At 40.9% G+C, this 25,289-nt stretch overlaps 1 protein-coding gene across 1 annotated transcript in view; it reads right to left on the bottom strand.

Annotated features, from left to right (window-relative positions):
- The window catches only part of GCC2 (GRIP and coiled-coil domain containing 2), a 91,737-nt gene extending 66,845 nt beyond the window's left edge, over positions 1-24,892 (bottom strand). Inside the window, exons 1-9 of the mRNA XM_079776941.1 lie at positions 24,801-24,892; positions 24,427-24,483; positions 23,500-23,584; positions 22,338-22,405; positions 15,885-15,989; positions 12,079-14,547; positions 11,538-11,610; positions 8,502-8,602; positions 8,306-8,404 (exon numbers count right to left, since the gene is read on the bottom strand). Coding sequence (XP_079633067.1) covers positions 8,306-8,404; positions 8,502-8,602; positions 11,538-11,610; positions 12,079-14,547; positions 15,885-15,989; positions 22,338-22,405; positions 23,500-23,584; positions 24,427-24,483; positions 24,801-24,806 — 3,063 coding nt within the window. The 5' untranslated portion in view covers positions 24,807-24,892. The remainder of the gene's footprint in view (positions 1-8,305; positions 8,405-8,501; positions 8,603-11,537; positions 11,611-12,078; positions 14,548-15,884; positions 15,990-22,337; positions 22,406-23,499; positions 23,585-24,426; positions 24,484-24,800) is intronic.
- Between the last annotated feature and the right edge of the window lie 397 nt (positions 24,893-25,289).

The raw sequence follows: 25,289 nt of genomic DNA, 5'->3' as shown, positions 1-25,289 counted from the left end.
AAAAACAAAAAATTCCTCCTGAACCACATATTTCTAAAATTCAGCTCCATTATAATTTTATGAGACCACTGTCATAGATGTGGTCTGTCATTGACCAAAATGTCATTATGTGGTGCATGACATCCATTCACTTACTGAAGGCCACCTTGGTTGCTTCCAAGTTTTGGCAATTATGAATTAAGCTACTATAAACACCTGTGTGTAGGTTTTTGTTTGGATGTAAGTTTTCAAATCCTTTGGGTAAATACCAAGGAGCATAGCTGCTGAATCATATGGTAAGAGTATGTTTAGTTTTGTAAGCAAATGTCAAATTCCTTCCAAAGTGGCTGCACCATTTGGCCTTCCCATCAGCAATGAATAAGTTCTAGTTGTTCCACGTACTTACCAGCATTTGGCAGTGTCATCTTTTCAGACTCTGACCACTTTAACTGGTGTATAGTGGTATCTCATTGCTGTTTTAATTTGCATTTCCCTAATAATATATGATATGGAATTTCTTTTCATGTTTATTTGCAATCTGTTTATCTTCTTTAGTGAGGTATTTGTTAAGGTCTTTAGCCCATTTTAAAATCAGGTTTTTTGTTTCTTCTTATTGTTGAGGTTTAATAGTTCATTGTATTGTTTGGATAATAGTCCTTCATCAAATACATGTCATTTGCAAATATTTTCTTCTAGTCAGTGGCTTGTCTTCTCATTCTTTTGACACATTTTAATTAAGTATAGCTTGTTAATTAAGTATAGCTTGTTCATGAGTCATGCCTTTAGTGTTCTATCTAAAAAGCCACCACCATAACCAAGGTCATCTAGTTCTTTCCTATATTATATTCTAAGAATTTTATAGTTTTGTGTTTTATACTTAAGTCTATGATCCATTTTCAGTTAATTTTTGTGAGGATTTAATACAGAGATTCTTTTTTGTTGCATGTGGATGTCTTATTGTTCCAGCACCACTTGTGGAAGACTATCTTTGCTCCATTGGCAAAGATCTGTTGATTATATTTATATAGATCTGTTTCTGGGCTCTCTATTCTGTTCTATAGATCTGACCATTTTTCAGCCACAATCTTGATTGCTGTTGCTTTATAGTAAGTCTTGAAGCCATATGATGTTAATTCTCCCACTTTGTTCTTCAACATGCCTATGACCTGTAACATTTTCCTTCTCTCTAAAGAACTTTTAATATTTGCTGAAAGGCATGTCTACTAATTCCTGCAAGTTTTACCTGATAAAGTCTTTATTTCTACTTCACTTTTTGGAGGATAATTTTTCAGGGCACAGAAGTCTAGGTTAGTGGGGTTTTTTCTTTTTTTCTTTCAACACTTTCAGTATTTCATTCCATTTTCTTCTTTCTTTGTATGGTTTCTGATAAGGTGAATGTAATTCTTATAGGTAAGGTGTGTTTCCTTACCTATATGGCTTTTTTTCCCCAGAATTTATTTTTGATGTTCTAAAGTTTGCAAATGATATGCTGAGGTTTAGATTTAGGGGTGGTGGTGGTGGTATTTATCATGCTTAGTGTTCTCTGAGCTTCTGGATCTGTGATTTGGTGTCTAACAATGTCACATTTCCAAGTTAAAAATTTTGGAAAATTCTCAATCATTACTGTGTCAAATATTTGTTCCTTTACCTCTTTCTTTCCTTATGACATCTCATTATGCATATATTATACTTTTTGTAGTTGTCCCACAGGTCCTGAATATTCTACTCCTGTTTTCAATCTTTAGAAATCTCTATTTTAAACAAATATATTGACATACATGATCTGACTCTGTGGAAAATTAATAAATTAATATGTAAAGAAGCAAGTTCCTAATGGCTCATAAAAGATAAAGTCCATATTTAAATTTCAAGTGTGTTTAAAAAATGGATTTGTGAGCTATCTGTATATATTAAAGACACTAATGTCTTGTCATATTTTCATGTTAACTTCATATTTTCTTGAGTTAGGTATATTTTCTTTTGTAACTTCTTTCATTGCTTTTAAGTTTAGAAAAGTATTTCATATTCAGAAGTCAAATGATCAAATATTTTATTGTAGGTTTTAAAACATTGCTTTTATTTCGACAAAACTCTATAATCCATCCGGATTTTATTTTGGTGTGGGGAATGATTAAAAGTCTACCTAGATTTTTCTGAAATAGTTTTCTAATTCCTTCTTCCTTGGTTTCTATGTTTTTAAATCTCATTGGGGGAGTATAGCTTACTTGGTGAAAGAACAGATCTGGGAACCAGACTGCCTGAATCCAGTCCTGGTTCTGCTATGTTACTTGCTCTGTGATCTTGAGTCCCTTAACCTCTTTGTGCCTCAGATTTGTCACTTGTAAACTAGCAATGTTAGTAACACTGCTTGGGGTTGTTTCTATTTTGATAATTAAATGCTATAATATAAAGTGTAGGAAAGAGGCTACACACTGTGTGTTGTTATGCACAAGTCTCTAGGTCTTCTGTTAAATTAATGCTTTATTTTATCACATCATTGTAGGTTTGTAATAAATTTTATTGTCTTCAAGATGTCACTTTTCACTTCTATACATGCTAACTTGTCCAGATCGCTCTACCAAAAAACCCTAGAGGGCTTCTGGCCAAGATGGTGGCATAGGTAAACATAGTACTCACCTCTTCCCACAACCACCTCAAAAATACAAGTAATCTTCAAAATAACCATCATTCTGCCAAAACCGGTTTGGCTCAGTGGATAGAGCGTCGGCCTGTGGACTCAAGGGTCCCAGGTTCGATTCTGGTCAAGGGCATGTACCTTGGTTGCAGGCACATCCCCAGTAGGGGTTGTGCAGGAGGCAGCTGATCGATGTTTCTCTCTCATCGATGTTTCTAACTCTCTATCCCTCTCTCTTCCTCTCTGTAAAAAATCAATAAAATATATTTAAAACAAAACAAAACAAAATAACCATCATTCAGAAATGTCTGAAATCTATCTGGCTGGATGTCCCACAACTAGAAAATTAAAGAAGCCATATTGAGACTGGTAGGAGGGGAGGAGTCATTGAACAGGCTGGTTCCACAACCTTGTGTGATGGTTTTAAATCAGGTGGGATATCTTGGCTATGGAGGTACCCTCTGAGGAGCAAGGAGTACCAGACCCACACCAGATACCTCAGCCCAAGTTCCAGTGCCAGGTAAATAAGTCCCCATGAATTCTGGCTGTAAAAACCAGTAGGCATAGTGGCTCAGTGAGATGGAGGCTGCTGGAGTCCCAGGCAGTTCTTAAAGGGCCAATGCACGGACTTACACAGGCTCACTTCCTCTGAGCTCTAACGCTGAGGCAGCACCTTGAAAGGATCAAGGACATATGGGGAGGAAATAATTGTTTGGCATCGGGGTAAGAGCTGCTGGGGCAGCTTTCTCCCAGAAAAAAGTGCTGGCAGAGGTCATTTTCCCAATATCCCAAACTGACAGGTGGGCACCATATCTGAGTCTCCATCAACCTGGCTCACACTGTTTGCCTTGCTCTGGTGATTCCCCGAGACCTTACCCCCACCCAACTTGCTAACTCATCCAAGCTGTTTCCAGTGACTTTTCCATATAACTGGCCTCTCTTGCCTCATGCTTCGGAATTTCCTAAAATCTCTCATCTCTCAGACAAGCAGCAACTGGCATCAGCAAGCCCTGTACCTCTCGATAAGTGGCCCCAGGTTTGGCACTAGTGGCAGCCCTCTTTTGGTTCACAGCTTGACCTCTCCTGGGCAACTCCAATCCCAACACAAGTAGCAGCCATCTGCAGATCTCTCTGTAGCTTGTGCCATGTGGCCCCAGGCAGGGCCCAGGCAGTGGCTGACTTTGCACCTCCGCAAAGGCCCCAAACCAGTCCACCCGGTGGATAGCATCAGACCATGCCAGATTACAACTCTACCACATCCACCAGTGACACACTCAAGGGGCAGACTAGGTGAGCACCAAAGCCCCACTGAAGCAAGTCCTGCTCCATAGGGTGGGCTCCTGTACAGCAGTACTTCAGCTATAATTGCAGTTGGTCCTCACAGCCAATTGGCCTGGAGGTCAATTCCTTTCAGAGATACCAACACAAAGAATACTCAACTATAAAAGGACAGTGCACACAGCCCACACAGAGGTGCACCTGGAGCACCCAGCTGGGCCACTGGGTCCTTTGGGACAACTACTACACAAGGCCACTCTACCAAGTCCGAGAGACACAGCAGCTCTACCTAGTACATAGAAACAAACACAAGGAAGCAGGAAAAATGCAGAGACAAAGAAACATGTTGTAAAAGAGAGAACAGGAGAAACCTCCAGAAAAAGAATGAAATGAAATGGAAGCAAGCAAACTACCAGATACAGAGTTCAAAACAATGGTTATAAGGATGCTCAAAGAACTTAGTGAGAACTTCAAGGAACCTAGTGAAAACTTCAACAGCATGAAGAAGGTCTTAAGAACTATAAAAAAGAACCAGTCAGAAATGAAGGATACACTACCTGAAATGAAGAATAATATACAGGCAATCAACAGTAGAGTAGTGGATGCCGAGAATCAAGTCAAGAAATTAGAATATAAGGAAGCAAAAAACAACCAATCAGAACAGCATAAGAAAAAGGAATCCAAAAATATGAAGATAGTGTAAGGAGCCTCTGGTATAACTTCAAGTGTACCAACATTCACATTATAGGGTCACGGAAGGAGAAGAGAGGGAGCAAAAAATTGAAATTTGAAAAAATAGTGACAGAAACTTCCCTTACCTGGTGAAAGAAATAGACATACAAGTCCAGGAAGTGCAGAGAGCCCCAAACAAAATGAACCCAAAAAAGCCCACCCCAAGACACATTATAATTAAAATGCCAAAGGTTAAAGACAAAGAGAGAATCTTAAAAGCAGCAAGAGAAAAGCAGTTAGTTATCTACAAGGGAACTCCAATAAAACTGTCAGCTGATTTCTCAACAGAACCTTTGCAGGCCAGAATGGAGTGGCAAAAAATACTCAAAGTGATTAAAAGGAAGGACCTACAAGCAAGATTATTCTACTCAGCAAAGCTCTCATTTAGAATTCAAGGTCAGATAAAGAGCTTCCCAGAAAAGGAAAAGCTAAAGGCATTTACCAATATTACATGAAATGTTAAATGACCTAAATATAAACAATAAAATAGCAATAAGTACATATCAACAATTGAATCTAAAAATAAAAAAAACACGAACAAGCAGAACAGAAACCGATTCATAGATATAGGGAACATTTTGACAGTTGCCAGATGGAAGGGGGATTTGAGGGATGGTTGAGAAAGGTGAAGGGCTTTAGAAGTACAAATTAGTACTTATAGTCTTGGGTGTAAAGTACAGCATAGGGAATACAGTCAATAATATTCTAATAACTATTCCCTCGCCAGTTTGGCTCAGTGGATAGAGCATCAGCCCGCTGACTGAAGGGTCCCGGGTTCAATTCCAGTCAAGGGCACATACCTTGGTTGCAGGTTCTCTGGCCCTGGTTGGGGTACGTGTAGGAGGCAACCAATTGATGTGTCTCTCTCACACTGATATTTCTCTCTGTCTCTCCCTTTCCCTTCCACTCTCTCTAAAAATAATAGAAAAATATCCTTGGGTAAGGATTATAACAACAAAAAACTAAAATAAAAATAATATTCTAATAAGTATGTATTGTGTCAGATGGTTACATTTTTTGGGATGAGCAGTCAGTAAGTTTTATAATGTCTAATCACTGTCATGTACACCTGAAATTAATATATTATATGTCAACTATAATTGAAAAATAAAAACTTATTTTAGAAACCTATAATTTTAAGTGAAATTGTTTTAGAACTTGTAAACAAAACTGATAACTAACATTTCAAATAATATTGAGTAGTCCCATATATGTTTTGCAGTTTTCTTCATTAAGTTCCAAATTTTATCATTAAAGTTCTTCCCGAAATTTTATTTTAGGCTAGTCTGGGTTTTCCCCTCTTTTAATCAAATCCCACTTGATTATGGCCTACTCTCTTCTCCCTATCTACCTTTACTTTTTTATACAATATCCATCTTGTATTTTTGTCTGCTTGTCTGTTATTGCCATTGGAATGTAAGTCCTAACATAGCAATACCTTAGTCCAGTGGTCGGCAAACTCATTAGTCAACAGAGCCAAATATCAACAGTACAATGATTGAAATTTCTTTTGAGAGCCAAATTTTTAAAACTTAAACTTCTTCTAACGCCACTTCTTCAAAATAGACTCGCCCAGGCCGTGGTATTTTGTGGAAGAGCCACACTCAAGGGGCCAAAGAGCCACATGTGGCTCACGAGTTGCGGTTTGCTGACCACTGCCTTAGTCTATTTGGTGACCACCATCTCCCCAGTACTCAGCCCAGCTATAAAAATATTTGCTGAAAGAATACATAAAGAAACATAATGGTATTTATCTTACATTCAGTAATTTTGCACTCTTATTTTAAATTACTTTATTTTTTATAGTAGATTCTCATTTTATTTAGTTAGACAAGCATATTACCAAATAATAATGCTTTCATTTCCCTGTCAGATCTGTTGATTAAGCTTCAAATGGTTTATTCATGTGGGAACAACAATTCCTATATAATAAAAGCCTAATATGTTAAGTGTCCAGTCGTCTTTTCAACCGAAGTGTAATATGCTAATGATATGCTAAGGCTGCTCAACCGCTCGTTATGACGTGTGCTGACCACCAGGGGGCAGACGCTCCAACCAGTAGGTTAGCTTGCTGCTGGGGTCCAGCTGATCAGGACTGAGCGACATGGGCCGGACAAGCCCTGGAGCCCTCCCGTGGTCCCTCCCCGGCTGGCCAACCACCTGCGTCCCTCCCCGGCCCCAATCATGTATCAGTGGAGTCCCTTGGCCTGGCCTGCACCTTCTCGCAATCTGGGACCCCTCGGGGGATGTTGGAGAGCCGGTTTCAGCTCGATCCCACAGGCTAGGCCAAGGGACCCCACTGGTGCATGAATTCATACACTGGACCTCTAGTCCTATATAATAAAAGCTCAGTGACCGAACGGCAGAATGACCAGAACGACCGGTCAGTCGCTATAACGCGCACTGAGCATCAGGGGCAGACACTCAATGCAGGAGCTGCCCCCTGGTGGTCAATGCGCTCCCATGGTGGGAGAAGCCGCTCAGAGGGCAGGTCCACAGCCACTCGGCTGACCAGGATGAGCAGCACTCCCACAGTGGGCTGATCCCACAGGCCATGCCCCCCACTGATGCACACCTCTAGTATTAAATAACTAGTGACCCGGTACACAGATCTGTGCACATTGAAAGGAAATTAATTAGAAGGTGGCCGGCAGGGCAGGACTGGGTGAGATGGGCCGGACATGCCCTGGAGCCAATCTCCCGCAGTACCTCCCTGACATCTGTGGAGTGAGCGGGGTACCTTCCGGCAGGTGGGGTCCCTTGGCCTGGCCTGTGGGGATCGAGATGAAACCAGCTCTCCAACATCCCCTGAGGGGTCCCGGAATGCGAGAGGGCACTCTGCAAAGTTGCTGTCGTACAGGGTGTGGAATGCAAACACAAGTGTGCAATAAACCAGATTCGGGGCCGACAGTGCTACAACAACATAACCCAGGGCCGAAGGCGGAATTGTGTGGACCTGTGAGAAATCGGGCTCCCTCCTCTCTGGTTTCGGGGTGCGTCACCCGAGAACCGCCACTGCCAAGTCATTGCAGCTCAGCAGCTCCTGCATTGAATGTCTGCCCCCTGATGGTCAGTGTGCGTCATAGCGACGGGTCGTACGGTCGGATACTTAGCATATTAGCCTTTTATATATATCCTATCTAATAAAAGGGTAATATGCAAAGTAACTGTCACTCTGTCACAATGATGGCATCACCCAGTCCTCTCAGCCCCGCCGGAGTCCCCCAGTCCCAGGGGGGCAGCCGCTGAGAGCGAGCAGCATGAGCAGCCTGGTGGAATGCTTGCTTCATCGCCGTGGCGATGAGGCAAGCGTTCCGTGCCCGGCGGCGGATGGGCCTCTGGGCCGCGGAGAGCCTCTGGGCAGCAGGCGCGGAGCAGCCAGGCCCCGCAGAGAGCTACTGGTGCACGGATTCGTGTGTAGGGCTACTAGTAGAAGATAACAGTAATAATACCATCTTTTTTGTTACTAATTTTATTATAAAATCCCAAAACAGAATCTTAATTTTAAAATACAAGGCACTAATTAAAGCTTAGTTACTTAAAATCTTGACATTATCATACCACATTATACAAAAACGATTTACTAAAAACACAAAGTGATTATATTATGGACAAGTGTTTCTAGTACATTTCTTAACTTAGAGATTACAAATAAACCTTGTTATTAAAATAACTTTTTACCTTATAGCTTTCTGCTCCTTGAATGAGATCTCTCATGGAAGTAGACAACTGATCCTTTTCTGATTGAAGAGATTTGAGTTCTTCCCTTAGAGTCTGGGCCTATTTTAAATATATAATAGAGAGTTTTTTATGGACAGAAAAGTTGGATTTTCTAAAATGTAAGGTTCTTGAATTTTGCATTTTTAAGTCACCTTACCTCTCTCCTGCTAGAATCTAGTTCTTTCTTTGCCTTCACAGCAACTAGTTTTATCTTATTTATTTTTTCCTCTTTCTCTCTGGATTCTTTTTTGAGGTACTCTAAAAACATAAAATGAATGGCTTATATATGAACTCAAAAGGAAAAACATTCAAATTTACTTACTTTAGCCATAGAAAAAATATTAATACCTATTTTTTTAAGTGAAAGCTTAATTATTCATTATCTAAGTGAGGGAAACAATGTAAAAAATTTACATTTTCTTCAATCCTCCATAATAGCCTACTTTTGTTTTTTAGGCATTTCATAACTGTCTAGGAATTGGAGAGGTTGTTAGGTCATCTTTAACCTTAAAAGATTTCCTGGAAACACCCATATACCAAGATTTTAGGTTATAATTTTCAAACAAGAATCAAGTAGAAGAGAAGTTATATAGTTATTAAGTTATATAACCAGATGAAGTTATATAGTCATGCTTCCTAGGCATACTCCTCTTGGTTGGTGGGTCTTATTCTTACGACTAAACCTGTAATGTGTTCTATGTATCCAGTCTTGACCTCTCCCCTTAATTTCTTTTTAAACTTTTATTTAATTTATTTTATTTTATTTTATTGATTTTAGAGAGGAAGAGAGGGAGAGATAGAAACATCAATGATGAGAGAGAATCACTGATCTGCTGCCTCCTGCACGCCCCCTACTGGGGATTGAGTCTGCAACCTGGGCATGTATCTTGACCGGGAATCGAACCATAACCTCCTGTTCATAGGACAACACTCAACCAACTGAGCCACACTGGCCAAAGCATATTTTACTTCTTGATGGTATTACTGCTTAACTTCAGTTCTGTCCCTGCTTATTAATGTACTTGCACCTGTCTTCAAATGCACTGTTCAAATACATCTGGCTGCTACAGATGAACCATCTGTGTGTGTGAAGCACAGGACAATTGTTTCAATTCTGCATTTCATCCTATATCTTCTCACCTACTCAGGCACCAGTGTAACAATTCTTCTCCTTTATTGTGCAACATACCTCCTCCTCTATTAGTGTTTCTCCAATTTATAAGCAAACAAGAAAAATATCGAGAGATTAAGCTCAGGAATAAATAGTGAATGCAGTTAAAGAGGGTTGCAGTGAGGTCATGATAGGATAGATGAATCATACACACACAAAAAGGCAAACCACATTTCCCCTGTGGATATTATCCCATCTCTTCTTTCTTTTATAGCAGAACTTGTAAGAGTTGTTTATATATATGCTCTCAAATTTCTCTTCCTCCAATCGTTTCTTTAACTCACTTCAATCAGGATCTGGCTTTGGCATATCATGGGAACTATTACTACCAAGTTACCAATGACATCTAGGTTGCTTAATCCAATGGTTAGTGTTTAGTACTAATGTTACTTGGCCTATCATAGCATTCACATGGTTAAATATTTTTCCCTCTTGAAACATTTGAACTTCATTTGCCTTAGTTTCCAAGACATTTTACGCTCTGGGTCTCCCCTCTTTCCTTCTCAACTTCTTTGCTGTTTCTATCTTTCTGATTTTTAAATGATAGAGAACTATCTCTGGTCCTCATCCCTTTTCTACACTCATTTGCTTAGTGATCTCAATCTCATGGCTTTTAATGCCAACTACTATGTTGATTATAAATTTTGATCTCTGATTTAGCTCTTTCTCAATTCTGGATTTGCATAGTTAGCAGTCTATTTGGCATCTCCACTTGCATTGGTCTTTACACTTAATTTATTTAAAACTGAGCTCATGATCACCCTAACCTGACTTTCCCCAATCATCCATTATAGAAAACTGAGAGTCATTCTAATCTCTTCCAGCTACCCTCTCCCATTCTCTCTGCCAATCTAAGTAAGCACTAAAATGAGGAATTATGGGCACATTACATAACACTAAGTATTTGTTTCTTTGTCTTTATTTATTTATATATTTTTAAATATATTTTTATTGATGTCAGAGAGGAAGGGAGAGGCTGCCTCCTGCACGCATCCTACTGGGGGTCGAGCCCGCAACCCAGGCATGTGCCCTTGACTGGAATCAAACCCGGGACCCTTCAGTCCCCAGGCCAATGCTCTATCTGCTGAGCTAGTGCTGTTTCTTTGTCTTTAAAAGAGCTATCCCATAATGTTACTACGAGAAATAAAGTCCCAACTCCTCTGCAGGTGGCACCAGTGCTTCTATGTTCAGACTCCTGCCTCTGCCGGAACTTCTAGTATGCTCCTGGATAGTATATATGTTAACATACAAGCTCTTGCTGTTTCCTCTTGCTAGCATACCTTCCTTTTGTGAAAAATTTTTCATTCTTCAAGACACAAGAAAAGTAGTCTATACTGTGATGATTTTCCCTAACTTAACCTTTTGCACTCGGATGTCGAGTGTGACTCGACACGGTTAGCATCGGTAGCAGCTCTTTTTATACTCTTTGAATGTATCAATAATTTGAAATATAAAAAAATCCAAATAAATAAGTTTGTATGAAAAGAAACTCCAGTTTTTTATTCTACTGCCGCGCTTTGTAAAATCTGGGGTATTTAAAAAATTAAATCCCGAGTAGAATAAAGGAATCGAGAAAAAAAGCAAGTGAGTGCAAAGGGTTAAGACAGGCAGTTACTTTTTGTACTGCCAACACTGTATCTTGTGCACACTTCAAACTAATTAACAGCCCCTTGTGGCAGTGAGCTTTTTGAAGACATGACCTATATCTTAATCACCTTTCTATTACTAGTGCCTAGGTAACTGGGCATTCAAATAGTTTGTTAAATAATTTAAAAATCCAAAACTATCATGGAACCATTTATAAATGAAATCATATCAGTCCTTTACTTGGATTAAACAAAAAGTGACAGTTTTGAAAGGGAAGGCGAACAGATGGCAGAGGGACAAGAAATGGGATATTAGGAAGAGACAGCTGCTTATTATGATTTAAAGACTTATTAATTGGCTTCTATATTTCCCAACCTACTTTAACACTAAGGAGAATCTGTATAATTGTGGCAACATATGCAAAACTGTACTTACCTATTTTTTCTTCTAGTTCTTTTACAAAGGGAGGTTGATCATTTTCCACAGAAGGTGATTTCTCAAAGGAATCCTAGATTTTATAGGGAACACAAAAACAGAATCATTTTATTCCTAATGATGAACAGGCCATCATGTTAAATATATGAAAATCATTATTACAGTATCCATACAAAAAGAATTTGGTGAACAGTCTTTTTCTTCCCTTGAGAGACCAGGTAATATTGACCTTAAGAAAGGTAATATGTACATCACACAAGAATGAAATTCAAATTTTTTCATTCTTAGTGCAGTTTTGCTGTTGACTAAATTATACAATTACACAATATCACTTAATCTTATGCAACATCATAATTCTAAAATGATCTAAAACCAAAAAGTCATCAGGAAAAGGAATGTATTTTTCAGAAATTTCCCGTTTGAGCTTAAATGCCAAAAATTTAAATTCTGACTTTGAAGTTTAAAAAAGTTTATATATTTTCTAGAGCTTACAATTAGAACTAAGCATTTATTTAAATCGATAAAATTTAAATGAAAATACCTTTAATAATATCAATTCTGCTTTCAGATCTTGCAATTCAGATTCTTTTTGTTTTAGTGCTAGCCTTAGGTTTTCAAGTTCCTTTATAAAAGATTTTTCTTTTTCATTATGGATTTCAATGTTGCTACACAATTTTTGAGACATTTCTTCAACTTGAATTGAAAGATTCGGATTTTCAAGCCTTGTTTTTTCATTAGCATTTTTCATTTCTACAAGATTCGACTGCAGGGCCTCTTTTTCTGACCTAGTTTCTTCTAACTCTTTCTTTAAGAGAACTTTCTCTTGTTCATAGTCTCTCAGTAAAGACTTAAGTTCCTCACATTGAACTATATTCTCCTCCTGAAGGCACTTAATATTTTTTTCTAACTCTACTACCTTTTTATCATATTGAAAGAGCAAGTTGTGTTTTTCCTCATTTGTTTTAGCTAAGGATTCACCTACAGCTTGTAGGACATTTGCAACATCTTGCTCTTCGTTTTCTTCTACTTCCAGCTCCATTTGTTTAAGAAAACCATACAACTGAGTTTTAACATATAACTTCAGGACTTGCTCATTTTCAAACAGTTTATTTAAATTATCTCGCTCTTGAACTGTTAACTGAAGTTTCTTTTCTAATTCAGAAATGTGTTCCTTAAGAATAAAATATTCTTCCTTTTGAGAAAAGAAAGCTTCCAAATCTCTACTCAAATGATTCTTTTCTGAACTTAGCTTACTATTTTCCTCATAAAGAGACTTCACTTCAGATGACAGTGCTTCCTGGTTTTCAGAGAGAGTTTTCAATTGAACCATAAGCTTTTCTAGTTCTTGGTTACTTTGGTCTTTTTCTTTTAAAGTTTCTTCTAGTTCTCCTGTCAATTCATTTACCTTTTGTTCTAGTTCACTGTTGTATTGGGTAGTTTGCTGCACTTTTTCCCTAAGTTCTAGAATTAATCTTTCTTCCCTTTCACATTTTATATGGAGATTACCCATCTCTTCATGAGAACTTTTAATTTTACTTGTGAAGTTATCTTTTTCTTCTGTAAGAGAACTTATCTTTGCTTCAAATTCTTGTATCATGGAATCTCTCTGACTAAGACTAACTAAATATGCATCATTCTTTTCTTGAAGATTTCTTATGGCTTTCTCAAGTTCTGGTACAAGTTCTTTTTGTGACAATAACTTTTTATTTTCTATTTGGAGATGATTCACAGTTTCAAGAAGAGCATCTTTTTCATTGAAAGCAGTTCTGAGCTTCTGCTGAAGTTCATTAACATCAGATGCTTGTTGTTGCTTCATTGATTCAAATTCTTGACTTATTTTTCCAGCAGATTCCCCTAGTTCTGCTTGTAAAATTTCCATAATCTCTCGCAAACTCTCATAATTTAATACTGCTTCTTGCTTTTCTTGCTGTAGGTTTTCACACTGCTCCTTAAGACACTGTATTTCAAACATTAATGTTAATTTTTCTTTTTCTGAATCTGACAAAAATGACTCATGTAGTTCTGATATTTCTTTTTGATGTTGCTTCTGAAGACTCTGTATTTCTTTGTTATGCTGTTCTGTAATGTGGCTAAATTGTTTATTTGAATCTTCTAGCTCAGATTTTAATTTTTCGATTACACAGCCCTGTTCTTCTTTAACTAGTAATAATTCATTGATTTTAAATTCTAAATCTTCCCGCTCATGAAAAAATTCATCTTTTATGTGTTGGGCATCAATTTCAAGTTTTAATTTAAGATTATTCATATAAATTACCTCATCTTTTAAGATATTATGTTGAGACTCTAGTTCTTTTAAAGTACCTTCTAAGTGTTTGACTTTTTCATTTACTATTTGTTCTACAAAAGTATCTTTTAAGAGCAAAGAAGACATCTGATTTTCTTGGTTTGCATTTGAGGCTTTCCCTAAGTTTTCTAATTCACATTCATATTTCTCCTGAATGTCCTTCTCACTTGCCTCACATTGTTTGACTACGTTCTCCTTTAGCTGGTTAAAATTATTGGCTTCTGCTTCTTGTTCTTTAGCAGATGCTGCAATTTGGCACATCAATTCTTTCACCTCTTCTTGGTGTGTAGCTTTCAACTGTGTAAGTTTTTCTTGCAAACTATTAATATCTTTTTGGTAATGCTGAGAATTAGCCTCAATGACTTTTTGAAGATGAGTAATTTCTTGCACCTTTTCATTTGTGGCAGCTTCTAATTGATTTTTCAGATGTAAAATTTGCTCCTCAAAGGCTGCCCTAATTTCCTGAATCTCTTCTTGCAGATTTTTAACATTATCTTCAGAGTCACTCTGAAATTTAAGTTGTTCTGAAAACTCTAATTGTTTTTGTTTTGCTTCTTCCAATTCCATTAACAATCTAGCTTTATCTTCACTATGCTTACAATGTACTGCCATTAATTCATTTTTCAAATTTTCCATTTGCTTCATACAGTTCCTTTGTGACTGTTCAAACTCCTTCTGGATATCTTCCATCTTATTTTCAGAATCCTATTATAAAAATAAGCACATAAAAATTATTTTATTAGCCCCAGGCAGATAGCTCAGTTGGCTAGAGTGTCGTCCCAGTATGACAAAGTTGTGGGTTTAATCACAGGTCAGGGCACATAAAGGAAACAATCAATAAATGCATAAATAAGTGAAATCACAAATCAGTATTTATTTTTTTCTCTCTCTCTCTTAAAAAAATCAAGACCTAAAAATTAAAAAGAATTATTTAATTAAGACAAAAGAAACCCCTGTCCTCAAGAAAAGTATTAGTCACAGGCTAACTAGAGAGAACAGGAATTGAACAGAAAAGTACTTAGAGAAATAGGACACTGATATTCCAAGAATTCTACTTAGGGTCTGACTACCTTAACCTTTTGCACTCGGATGTCGCATGTGACTCGACACGGTTAGCATTGGTAGCAGCTCGTATGTCGAATTATATTGAATGTATCAATAATTTGAAATATAAAAAAATCCAAATAAATAAGTTTGTATGAAAAGAAACTCCAGTTTTTTATTCTACTGCCGTGCTTTGTAAAATCTGGGGTATTTAAAAAATTAAATCCCGAGTAGAATAAAGGAATCGAGGAAAAAGCAAGCGAGTGCAAAGGGTTAAGTATGACAATATATATCAACAGTGCTAATGCCATTCAGAGTAATAACTAGGAAATTTATTAATTTAATTTTCTTTTAAAAGGACAAATTATGTAAGTTGTATTACATCAAAAGGCTTTAATGACTATCTCCTGATTAGGTTAATAAAAGACTTTTTGGAAAAATTTGCCCAGACCCAACAGGCATATCATAGAACTGAACATATAATAGTATTGAGAATATGTGTGAGGATAAACCTACATACTTTTTCATAAGATACTTTTTTACCGCATTTTTATTAAAGAATGACATTAGCCCTAGCTGGTTTGCTTCAGTGGATAGAGCATCGGCCTGCAGACTGAAGGGTCACAGGTTCAATTCCGGTCAAGAGCACATGCCTGGGTTGCGGGCTCGATCCCCAGTAGGAGGCAGCCGATCAATGATTCTCTCTCATCACTGATGTTTCTATCTCTCTCTCCCTCTCCCTTCTCGGAAATCAACAGAGAGAAAAAAAAAAAAAAAGAATGACATTAGCAAGAAGGAAGCTTAAACAATACAACAAAGAAATGTTGTAACCTCTATCTCTTGTAGTTGAGTGATTTCAGTTATTTTTCTTTTTAAATATCAATTTGTTTTCTTGTTTGTAAACTTTTAAAGTCAGATCAGATGCTTTTTAAGATCTTAAGTCTAAAATTCATTACCACACTATATAAGTTAATAAAAAAATTAAAATATTGCCTTACCTCAACCTGTTGCTTCATTTTAATATTTTCCTTCTTCAGAGAAAAACACTGTTGCTCAGTCTCTGCTTTTTCCAGAAGAACAGCATCCAGATGTTCAGACAATGCCTGTTTGAAACAGGATTTGTTTCCCCAAAGTTAAATATAATGGATTGATCACATGCATAAATTATCTCCTCACCTTTTCCAAACCACACTAAAATAAGAATGAAAGATTTTAAAAGGAACACACATAAGAACAAAGAGAAAAGGAGAAAGGACATGAGGATATGAGAAATTTCAACATATTTTTGGAAAACTGAAAGTGGAAGAGGAGGAACTGAATTAGAGAGAGGAAGAAAGCTAGAACCTAAGGGCCTTCACAGAGAAACACTTATGAGAAACTAGAAATACTCTAGAGAATTAAATGCTCAGGAACTGGAGGCAATAGATATTGTTGAAAGTACAATGTATATGGCATTTAAAAATTGGGGATTGGGTGATAGTATGAATAGGGAGTGGTTAGAATAATAGGCAAGAAATTCACCCATGTCCTGTCTCCCTCAGAGACAGGGTTATTTTATTTTAAAGATATATTTCTTTTCTTTCTTTCTTTTTTAAATTGATTTCAGAGAGGAAGGAAGAGGGAGGGAGAGATAGAAACATCAATGATGAGAGAGAATCATCGATTAGCCGCCTCCTGCACGCCCCCCACTGGGGACTGAGCCCACAATCCAGGCATGTGCCCCTGACCGAATCGAACCCGGGACCCTTCACTCCATCCACTGAGCCAAACTGGCAAGGGCAGAGACAGGGTTATTCTCTACAGAAATTAAATAGGTGTGGAAGTTAATAAAATAAAAAATAGATCAACAATTCAAGAGTCAGCTAACAAAGCAGATAACCGCTAGTAAGACTGATCAAAGGAAGACTGAAGCAACAAACAATATATAAAAAAAGGGGGGAAAGATCTACATATAAATCAGAGATTAAACACAGTATGTAATATGAACAATTATTTGGCAATAAATTGAAAAGTGGAATTAAATGAATAAAAATTCCTAGAAAAATATAGCTTTATTAACTCAAGGAAAATAATTAAAAAGTATAATTAACACTACTCTATCTACTTAAAAATCTAACCAGTTATTTAAAATTGTCCACCAAAGAAAACAGGAGAAATAGATAGCTTTACTAGTGAGTTCTATCAAATTTTTAAAAGAACAGATTATTCTAATTATATATGAACTTGTTCAAACAAAATGAAAAACAAGAAGAATTCCCAAGTTATTCTATAAAACTGGCATAACTTGATACCGATATCCAAGGAATTCACAGACAGGTAAAGCACAGACCCATTTCACCACAAATATAAAGTTAATCCTTAATGTTAAAATCCTAAGTAAACATTCATCATCCATCATCCTTGAATTGCCTATCTCTGGACTTATATGAAACTAGAGGCCTGGTGCACAAAATTCATGCATGGGAGAGGGGGTCCCTCAGCCTGGCCTGCACCCTCTCCAATCTGGAACCACTGGCTCCTAACCGCTCACCTGCCTGCCTGCCTGATGGCCCTAACTGCTCCCCTGCCGGCCTGATGGCCCTAACTGCTTTCCCCTGCTGGCCTGATCCCTCTAACTGCTCTCCCCTCTTGGCCTGATCACCCTGTCTATCTGCGCTCCCATCCTGGCCTGATCCCCCTAACTGCCTATCTGCTCTCCCTTCCTCTCAGCACCCTTCGGACCCCCAGCAGAGGCATGCTGAGAGCTCTCCGCCGCAACCCTGCCCCCATCCTGATTGGTCGTTATGTAATGGCATCCCAGCCAATTTGCATAGTCCTCTATTATTAGTATAGATAATAAAGAAAAACTTTGTTATTTAAAAAAACACACATATGTAGGAAGTTTAGACTTCTATATCAAGTTATAGCTATTATTCAAACACGAGAGCAGAATAAGTCCATTTTAATACATAGATGACAAAAATTTTCCTCCCATGCATCCATTCTTAGGAAGCTATAGAAGGACATGCTATACCAAATGAGAGGGTTAACCAAGAAGGTGAAGACATGTGACATAGCAAACAGGAGGGCCAACATAGGAAAGCGGTGGAGAAATTCACAGGATCATGGCAAGAGGTCAAGTCCAGGATAGCTGTGCAGCAATACTAAAAAACAGCCAGATCAAATTAGTGCAGAAGGAGAGTACTAATTTGACCATTTGGAAAACAGAAGTCATTGTAAAAGACAGCTAAACTTTTACCAAACCTTTACTTCCTAGGAATTGTGTGGTCAAGATAACAAGGGTTAATTATTAAACTAACTAGAGGCCCATTGCACGAAGATTCATGCAATAGGCCTTCCTTCCCCTGGCTGCCGGCACCGGTTTTCCTCCGGCACCCAGGACCCAGACCTTCGCTCTGGCTGCTACCTTCCACCTTCAGTCTTCTCTGCTCCGGCCAGAGCTCCGCTCCTGTAGCTCCCTCTGCCCCCCCCCGCCCTTCCTCTCATAGCAGGCATCCTGCCCTGCCCGTGCCTGCGTATGCAAATTGACCCGCCATCTTTGTTGGGTTAATTTGAATACTCACTCCTGATTGGCTGGTGGGTGTTGTGGAGGTACGATCAATTTGCATATTTCTCTTTTATTAGTGTAGATAACCTAAAAGGTAATGTTGGCTAACTTAGAGAAATTTTCTAATCTCATCTCTAGGAACAGTTTTGACAGAACAGGAGAATACATTGATTGATGATAAGGAACAAATAAAGGGCAGATATTTAGGTATCCTGAAATGCAACTGTATAAAAAGTATTTTAAGAGCTAAGAGTTAACTGATACAAATTAGAAGAGAATCCTTGTGGTTTTCTTGTCAAATACAAAAGCCTTCTGGTGTGCATTCATATATGTGCATAAAACATTCCCACAAATACATAGTAACAATGATAATGAGCCCTAGCTGGTTTGGCTCGGTGGACAGAGTATTGGCCGGTGGACTGAAGGGTCCCAGACTCCGGTCAAGGGCACATGCCTGGGTTGCGGGCTCAATCCCCAGTAGGGGGAGTGCAGGAGACAGCCGATCAATGGTTCTCTCTCATCATTGATGTTTCTATCTCTCTCCCTCTCCCTTCCTCTCTGAAATCAATAAAAATATTTTAAAAAATCCTATCTAATAAAAGAGTAATATGCAAATTGACCATCACTCCAACACACAAGATGGCTGCCCCCATGTGTACACAAGATGGCTGCCACAAGATGGCCAGCAGGGGAGGGCAGTTGGGGGCAATCAAGCCTGCAGGGGAGGGCAGTTAGGGGTGACCAGGCCTGCAGGGGAGGGCATTTGGGGGGGACCAGGCCTGCAGGGGAGGGCAGTTAGGGAGTTAGGGTCAAAGAGACTGGCAGGGGAGCAGTTAGGCATCAATCAGGCTGGCAGGGGAGTGGTTAGGGGGCAATCAGGAAGGCAGGCAGGCGAGCAGTTGGGAGCCAGCAGTCCCAGATTGGAGAGGGTGCAGGCTGGGTTGAAGGACAGGCATCCCCCTCCCCCGTGCACGAATTTCGTGCACCGGGCCTCTAGTAAAGTAATAATGATAAGGAATAATTATCGAGTACTTATGTGACAGACCCAGTTCTAAGTGCTGTACATTTATTTACTCATAATACTCAAAACAACCCTATGAAAAATAGGTATTATTATCTCTAGTCTACAGTTGAAGGAACTGAGTCACAGAGAATGAAGAAACTTAGCCATGGTCACACAGCTGGTAAGTGGCAGAGCAGGCAGGAATCTGAAGATCTGACAGGCAGTCTGGTTCCAGAACTGGCTTCCTTCATTGCCAGGGGCAACCCAAGCTTCCCGCCCGCCCTCGCCGGCCGTGGAAGGAGGGGCCTGTGGGCAGTGGCCATGGAGCCGGCCTGAGTGTGTGGGAGGCCTGGGTCGCCTGGGCCGGCTGCCGAGGGAGGGGCTTGCAAATGGCCCTCAGCCCCTCACCCAGGCTGGCCATGCCACCATCAGGGTGAAGGTCCCCACTGGGGGATGTGGCCAGCTTGAAAATGGCCTTCGGCCCTTTACTCAGGCTGGCCATGCCCCCATGGGGTGAGGGTCCCCACTGGGGGGCGTGGCCAGCCTGAAAACTGCCCCAGCTCCTCACCCAAGCTGGCACCATCCCCAGTGGGGACCCCCACCCCAATGGGGGCATGGCCGGCCTGCAAACCATCACAGGCCCCTCGCCCCCCAAGGGAACCCCCATCCTGATTTGGGACACCCTTCAGGGCAAACCAGCCGGCCCCCACCGTGAACCAGGCCTCTATCTATACTAATAAAAGGGTAATATGCTAATTAGACTGGGAGACCTTCCAGACGTTCTTCTCAACAAAGCCATTGTGGCAGGGCCGAGGTAGAGGCGATTAGGGGCCAAGAGGGGAGGACAGTTGTGGGTGATCAGGCCAGGATGGAATGGCCGTTGGGGGTGAGCAGGTAGCAAGGAGGGCAGGTGGGGCAAGCAGGCTGGCAGGGGGGGAAGTTTGGGGTGATCAGGCTGGCGGGGGGCGGTATTTGGGGGCGAGTAGGCCGGCAGGCAGAGTGGTTAGGGGCAATCAGGCAGGCAGGCAGGTGAGTGGTTAGGAGCCAGCAGTCTCAGATTGCGAGAGGGATGTCCGACTGCCGGTTTAGGCCCGATCCCAGGGATCGGGCCTAAACCGGCAGTCTAACATCCCCCGAGGGGGTCCCAGATTAGAGAGGGTGCAGGCTGGGCTGAGGAACACCCCTCTCTCCCATGCACAAATTTCGTGCACCAGGCCACTAGTCCTATCTAATAAAAAGGGAATATGCTAATTGACCCTCACACTGTCGCAACGATGGTTGCGCCCAGTCAATAAGGAGGGAATATGCTAATTGACTGCCCTGCCCTCAAATATGGCGGCGCCCAGTCCCCTCAGCCCGTTGGGGCAGCAGGCACATGGCAAGGCCGGGCCCGCCTGCCTCTGGAGTCCCCCAGTCCCCTCAGCCCCCCAGCTACCCAGGATCAGTCCGTGGCACAGGGAAGCCTCGGATGTTGGCTGCCCAACCGCCCAGGGCCGGCCCGGGGCGCAGGCAAGCCTTGGATGGCGGCTGCCCAGCTGCTCAGGGTCACCCGAGGCTCAGGTAACCAGAGCCAGCTGAGGCTTATGCTGCCGGCAGTGGCAGCAGCAGAGGTGTGATGGGGCATTGCCTTCCCCTGATCGCTGGGTCGCCTCCCGCCCCTGAGGGCTCCCGGACTGTGAGAGGAGACAGGCCGGGCTGAGGGACGCCCCCCTCCAATGCATGAATTTTCATGCACCGGGTCTCTAGTGTTTAAATAAATCAGTTCATTATAAATCCAAATGGTATTTGTGCATGTCATTCACTATATACTATTTTAGCTGGATAAACAACAAAATTATATTGCATGATATGCATAGGGATTTAAGACCTCCTGTAGTAACTTTCTGGGAGTCTTTCAATTGTTCACTGCTCACAAATTTAGAGCCATCTAATAAAAGGGTGTAAGATAACATATAATAAAAGAATAGATCGCAAAACTCAAATTACAAATATGGAAAAGCAAGAAAAAAATTATTGCACAGCTTTGAGAAGTGAAACTTTCAAAAGGTTAGGCCAAGTGGGGGAAGGAAAAAGTATTTAGTTATTAGTGTTAATGGCAGGTAATAAGCAACTCAGGTTCTTAAACAGAATAACAAGGTAAAAGTAACATTCAGTGATCTGGTAATTGGATATAGCAGTAAAAAGAGAAAGAGAGCCTAGTTAGGGGGTTATTAAATTAAGTCACATATGACATGAAGCGCTTCACACAGAGCCATGGACAGGGAGAGAAGGAGGGTGAATTGCTGCCTTAGCTTGAAGAAAAAAAAAAAACTTCTCTGGTGACTGACACACACAGAGTTAGAGACAGGAGAGCTGAGGAGTCTCTAACGTTAAAGGCCTGGAACACAGTGCTGCCCCTGGTTGTCCAGAGAAGAGGATAGTCATGTTGAAGAGTGGACTCGAGAAATGGGTGAAGATTTTTCCCCCCAATAGCTAGAAATTCACCTGAGAGATATGGTTAGTAGTCAAGTCCAGGGATACCTATCTATCTGTAGATTAAATGTATATATAAATGATCAGCCCCCAAATCGTTATCAATGTCCTGGGCTTTCTGAGGGGGAGAGGGAAGAGCAGGGCTGAGACTGAGGCAACAACCACAGTTACAGTGTGTTTGATGATAAGGAGAGGGAATAATACTCATTTCAGAACAGAAGGGAGCCAGAGATCATTTAACCCTCTCTTTGTACAGTCAGCCAGAGTGATTACAAACTTATCTAAGGGCAGAGAGGAAGTGGAGAAACAGGGCAGAAAGCTAGAGCGGTCCAGGAAGCTGACGGCCCTCACAGAAATATGAAGGTCATTAGACATTTCCTCTAAGTAAATAAATCAAAATAAAAGCAATATTCACAAATGTTTCATCACCTTAATAACTTCATCAGTTCCTCCAGCAACAGGTTTTGATTTGAGTTCTTCAATTTCTTTCTCTAATTCTAAACAATTATTTAAAAAAAAAAAAGATTCCAGTTCAGCAATGAAAAATAACTGGCTAAAGGAATAAGTACATTCTTTAAAAAAAAAAATCACTATAAATTAGAATACATTTAAGAAGCGACAAATAATTTGAGAAAATATTAACTTCACCCATTATTACCTTTTATTTTCCTTTTTATTATAAAAAACTCCAAATATATAAAGAGACTAGTATGATTAATCATCATGTGCCCATCACCTTGATTTAGCAATTATTACATAGCCAATCTTGTTTCATTCTGACCTGCATTTACTTTCAACTTTCCATCAAATTTTGAAGCAAATCCCAGGCATTATGTTATTTCAGCTGTAAACAACTTCTTACTGTAGAATCTTAAAGCAACAACTAACCTCATATTAAACATACATGTTAATCTATTTCATCCACTCATATCTAGGTCTGGGGCCTAGAACACCTTTCCAAATAAATTACTCTCTCACAAATTGATCAACCTTCCAAAACACAATGTGACCTTTCCTAACAGAAAATAAAATTTGGCTTTTTAGGCTGGGCAGTTAACATTTGTTAAGTCACTGAAAATTTAAGCACTAACCCACACATACTGAAAAGGATACTAATTTCTTCATCCTTTTGGAATGTAAAGAAAGGGAAACTAAATAAGGACTCAATCAACTTCAGCAAATAAATATAATTCAAAATTTCAGAAGTGGAAATTTTTTATTACTTTACTTAGGCTTGTTTTACTTCTTTGGCTCACAACCTTGTGTCTCTAACATTTCAACTGACTACTCTAGAAACATGCTTGACTCAGAAGAATATACAATCTAAATTAAGTTTTAAAAAGGTGCTTAATTTAACAAATTGTTTTAAATATCTTCCTTTATTTTAATAATTCAAACGAACTGTAGTTTAGAGATGTGAGGTTAAAAAAATGAGAGGCAAATGGTTAGAATGCTAAATAACAGATTTCACTACACTAAGATTTTACTGGATTCACTAGTAAACAAAACAAACAAATGTACTATTAAAAAACTAATTTTTAACTATGATTAAATAATATTTTGGTTAAGATAAATAGTTTCAACCCAATACCTGTGCATCTTGAATTAGCTTTCTGTATTAGCATCATCTGTTTCTTGGCAAACTTGATAAGATCTTCCTTGGGCAATATTTCCAGCTGAAAGATGTAGTGACATTACCAATTTGTTATAACTCATGTTTCTACTATATTGCAAAAGAAACATCACATCTCCCCAAAAATGAAAATCCTACTGTATGTCAACCAAATACTACATTTTTTAAAATGAGCAAATGCAACTTCAATTATTAGGTAAGCAACCACTAGGAAATGTAAAAATAGCACATGTCTTACAGATATTGTTGTCAGAGGTTAAGACACTTTCTATTTCTAGGTTTTGATTTCTTTAAGCATAATTCTTACAGCAATAAGATGAATCATGCTGCATTACGGCTTTAACTAAAACTCAGGGAAAATGACTTAACTTGTGGGCTCATCTGTAAAACTGGGGAACAGTGGTAGTTATCTCGTGGTTACCATTAAGCTGAAATGAGGGAGTGTTTAGGCAAGTGCCTGAAACAGCATGCGAGTGATACACCGCTCCTGTGAGGATCCTAAGGATAAACGGCTGTGCAGGGCCATGAACATTACACAACTGAACTCTCGCTGCGCATCATGAAGCCTACAGAATAGAGTCCCCTGACTCCTATCCACCCATGTCTGCTCTTTCCACTACACTGTATGAATCGTCATAAATTAGACTGCTTTGTTTATGTCTGAAATTTACATAATCTCTCAGCGGTGCTACCCAGGCGCAGGAAATAAACAGTCAGCTCTTTTCGTGCCCGTAAACTTAAAGGGAACAGATGGGGGCTGTAAATTAACCCTGAAGGCCCTTGGAGAGAGGCTGTTTCTGTGGAGTGCCCGCCCCCGCGCCCAGGCCAGGGTCCCACTTCACCAGCCCCCCACTCCGGGGAGCCCGCGGGGCAGTCCTCCTTCACCTTGGACTTCCCGGCGCCGGGCGTGGCTGGTGCGGCCGCCCCGTGCGGGACAGGGTCCTGCAAAGCAAGCAAACCCAGGTGGTCAGAGCGGACTTCCCAGTCTGGGGCAGCACGCGGAACCGAGGGGCAAAAGCCGCCCGTGGGATCGGGCGGAGGAAGCTTCACCGGGAGAAAGACCCGGGAGGGCGGGTCGGCACGGGGCTGACGGCAGCGATCGCACGGCGCGTTCTAAGGGCCGGCGTCTGGGGCCGGGGACGCCGCGGGAGGCTGCTGAGCCCGGCCCGGGCCCATCCCGCGTCCACCCGGGGCGGGGCGGCTCGGCGAGAAGGCGGGGGCCCGACCCACGGCGCCGCGCAGGGCTCCGGCCGCGTTACCTCCATGGCGGCTCGCCCACCGCGGCCCCCGCAACCGCGCAGTCCCCCGCCCGCCGCTCCGGTGCCGCCTGGACCTGGCGTCCGCGCCGGCCTCTGACGTGGCCCGGTGGCAGGTCAAAGGTGGCGCTCCTCCAGCGGCCCCGCCCCACGCGTCTCCATGGCTACGCCCCGGGCGCTTCCGCTTCCGCTCCCGCACCCGCTCCCGCTCCTGCAGCGACGGGCCCCTCCGGATACCAACCCCGGGCCCGGGGCCCCGCGGGGCTGCAGACCTTGGAGGAGCCCAGTGACAGCGATGAGGCTGGGGCCGGATCTACCGGGCAGTGAACTCCCTTTACTGAGTGCACAGGCCAGCGAGTCAGTGAGTTCCCTTTACTGAGTGATCCAATGAGGAAAGGGGTTTACTGTTACTTGTGTGCAGGAAAAGGGGCCACCGGCTAGGCTAACCTGACTAACTCAGGAAAGGCCTGCGTGATGGCCTTGCACACTCGG

This window comes from Cnephaeus nilssonii (genome assembly GCF_951640355.1).
Source record: "Cnephaeus nilssonii genome assembly, chromosome: 7".
NCBI lineage: Eukaryota > Metazoa > Chordata > Mammalia > Chiroptera > Vespertilionidae > Cnephaeus > Cnephaeus nilssonii.
This window is presented reverse-complemented; position numbering and strand designations above follow the sequence as displayed.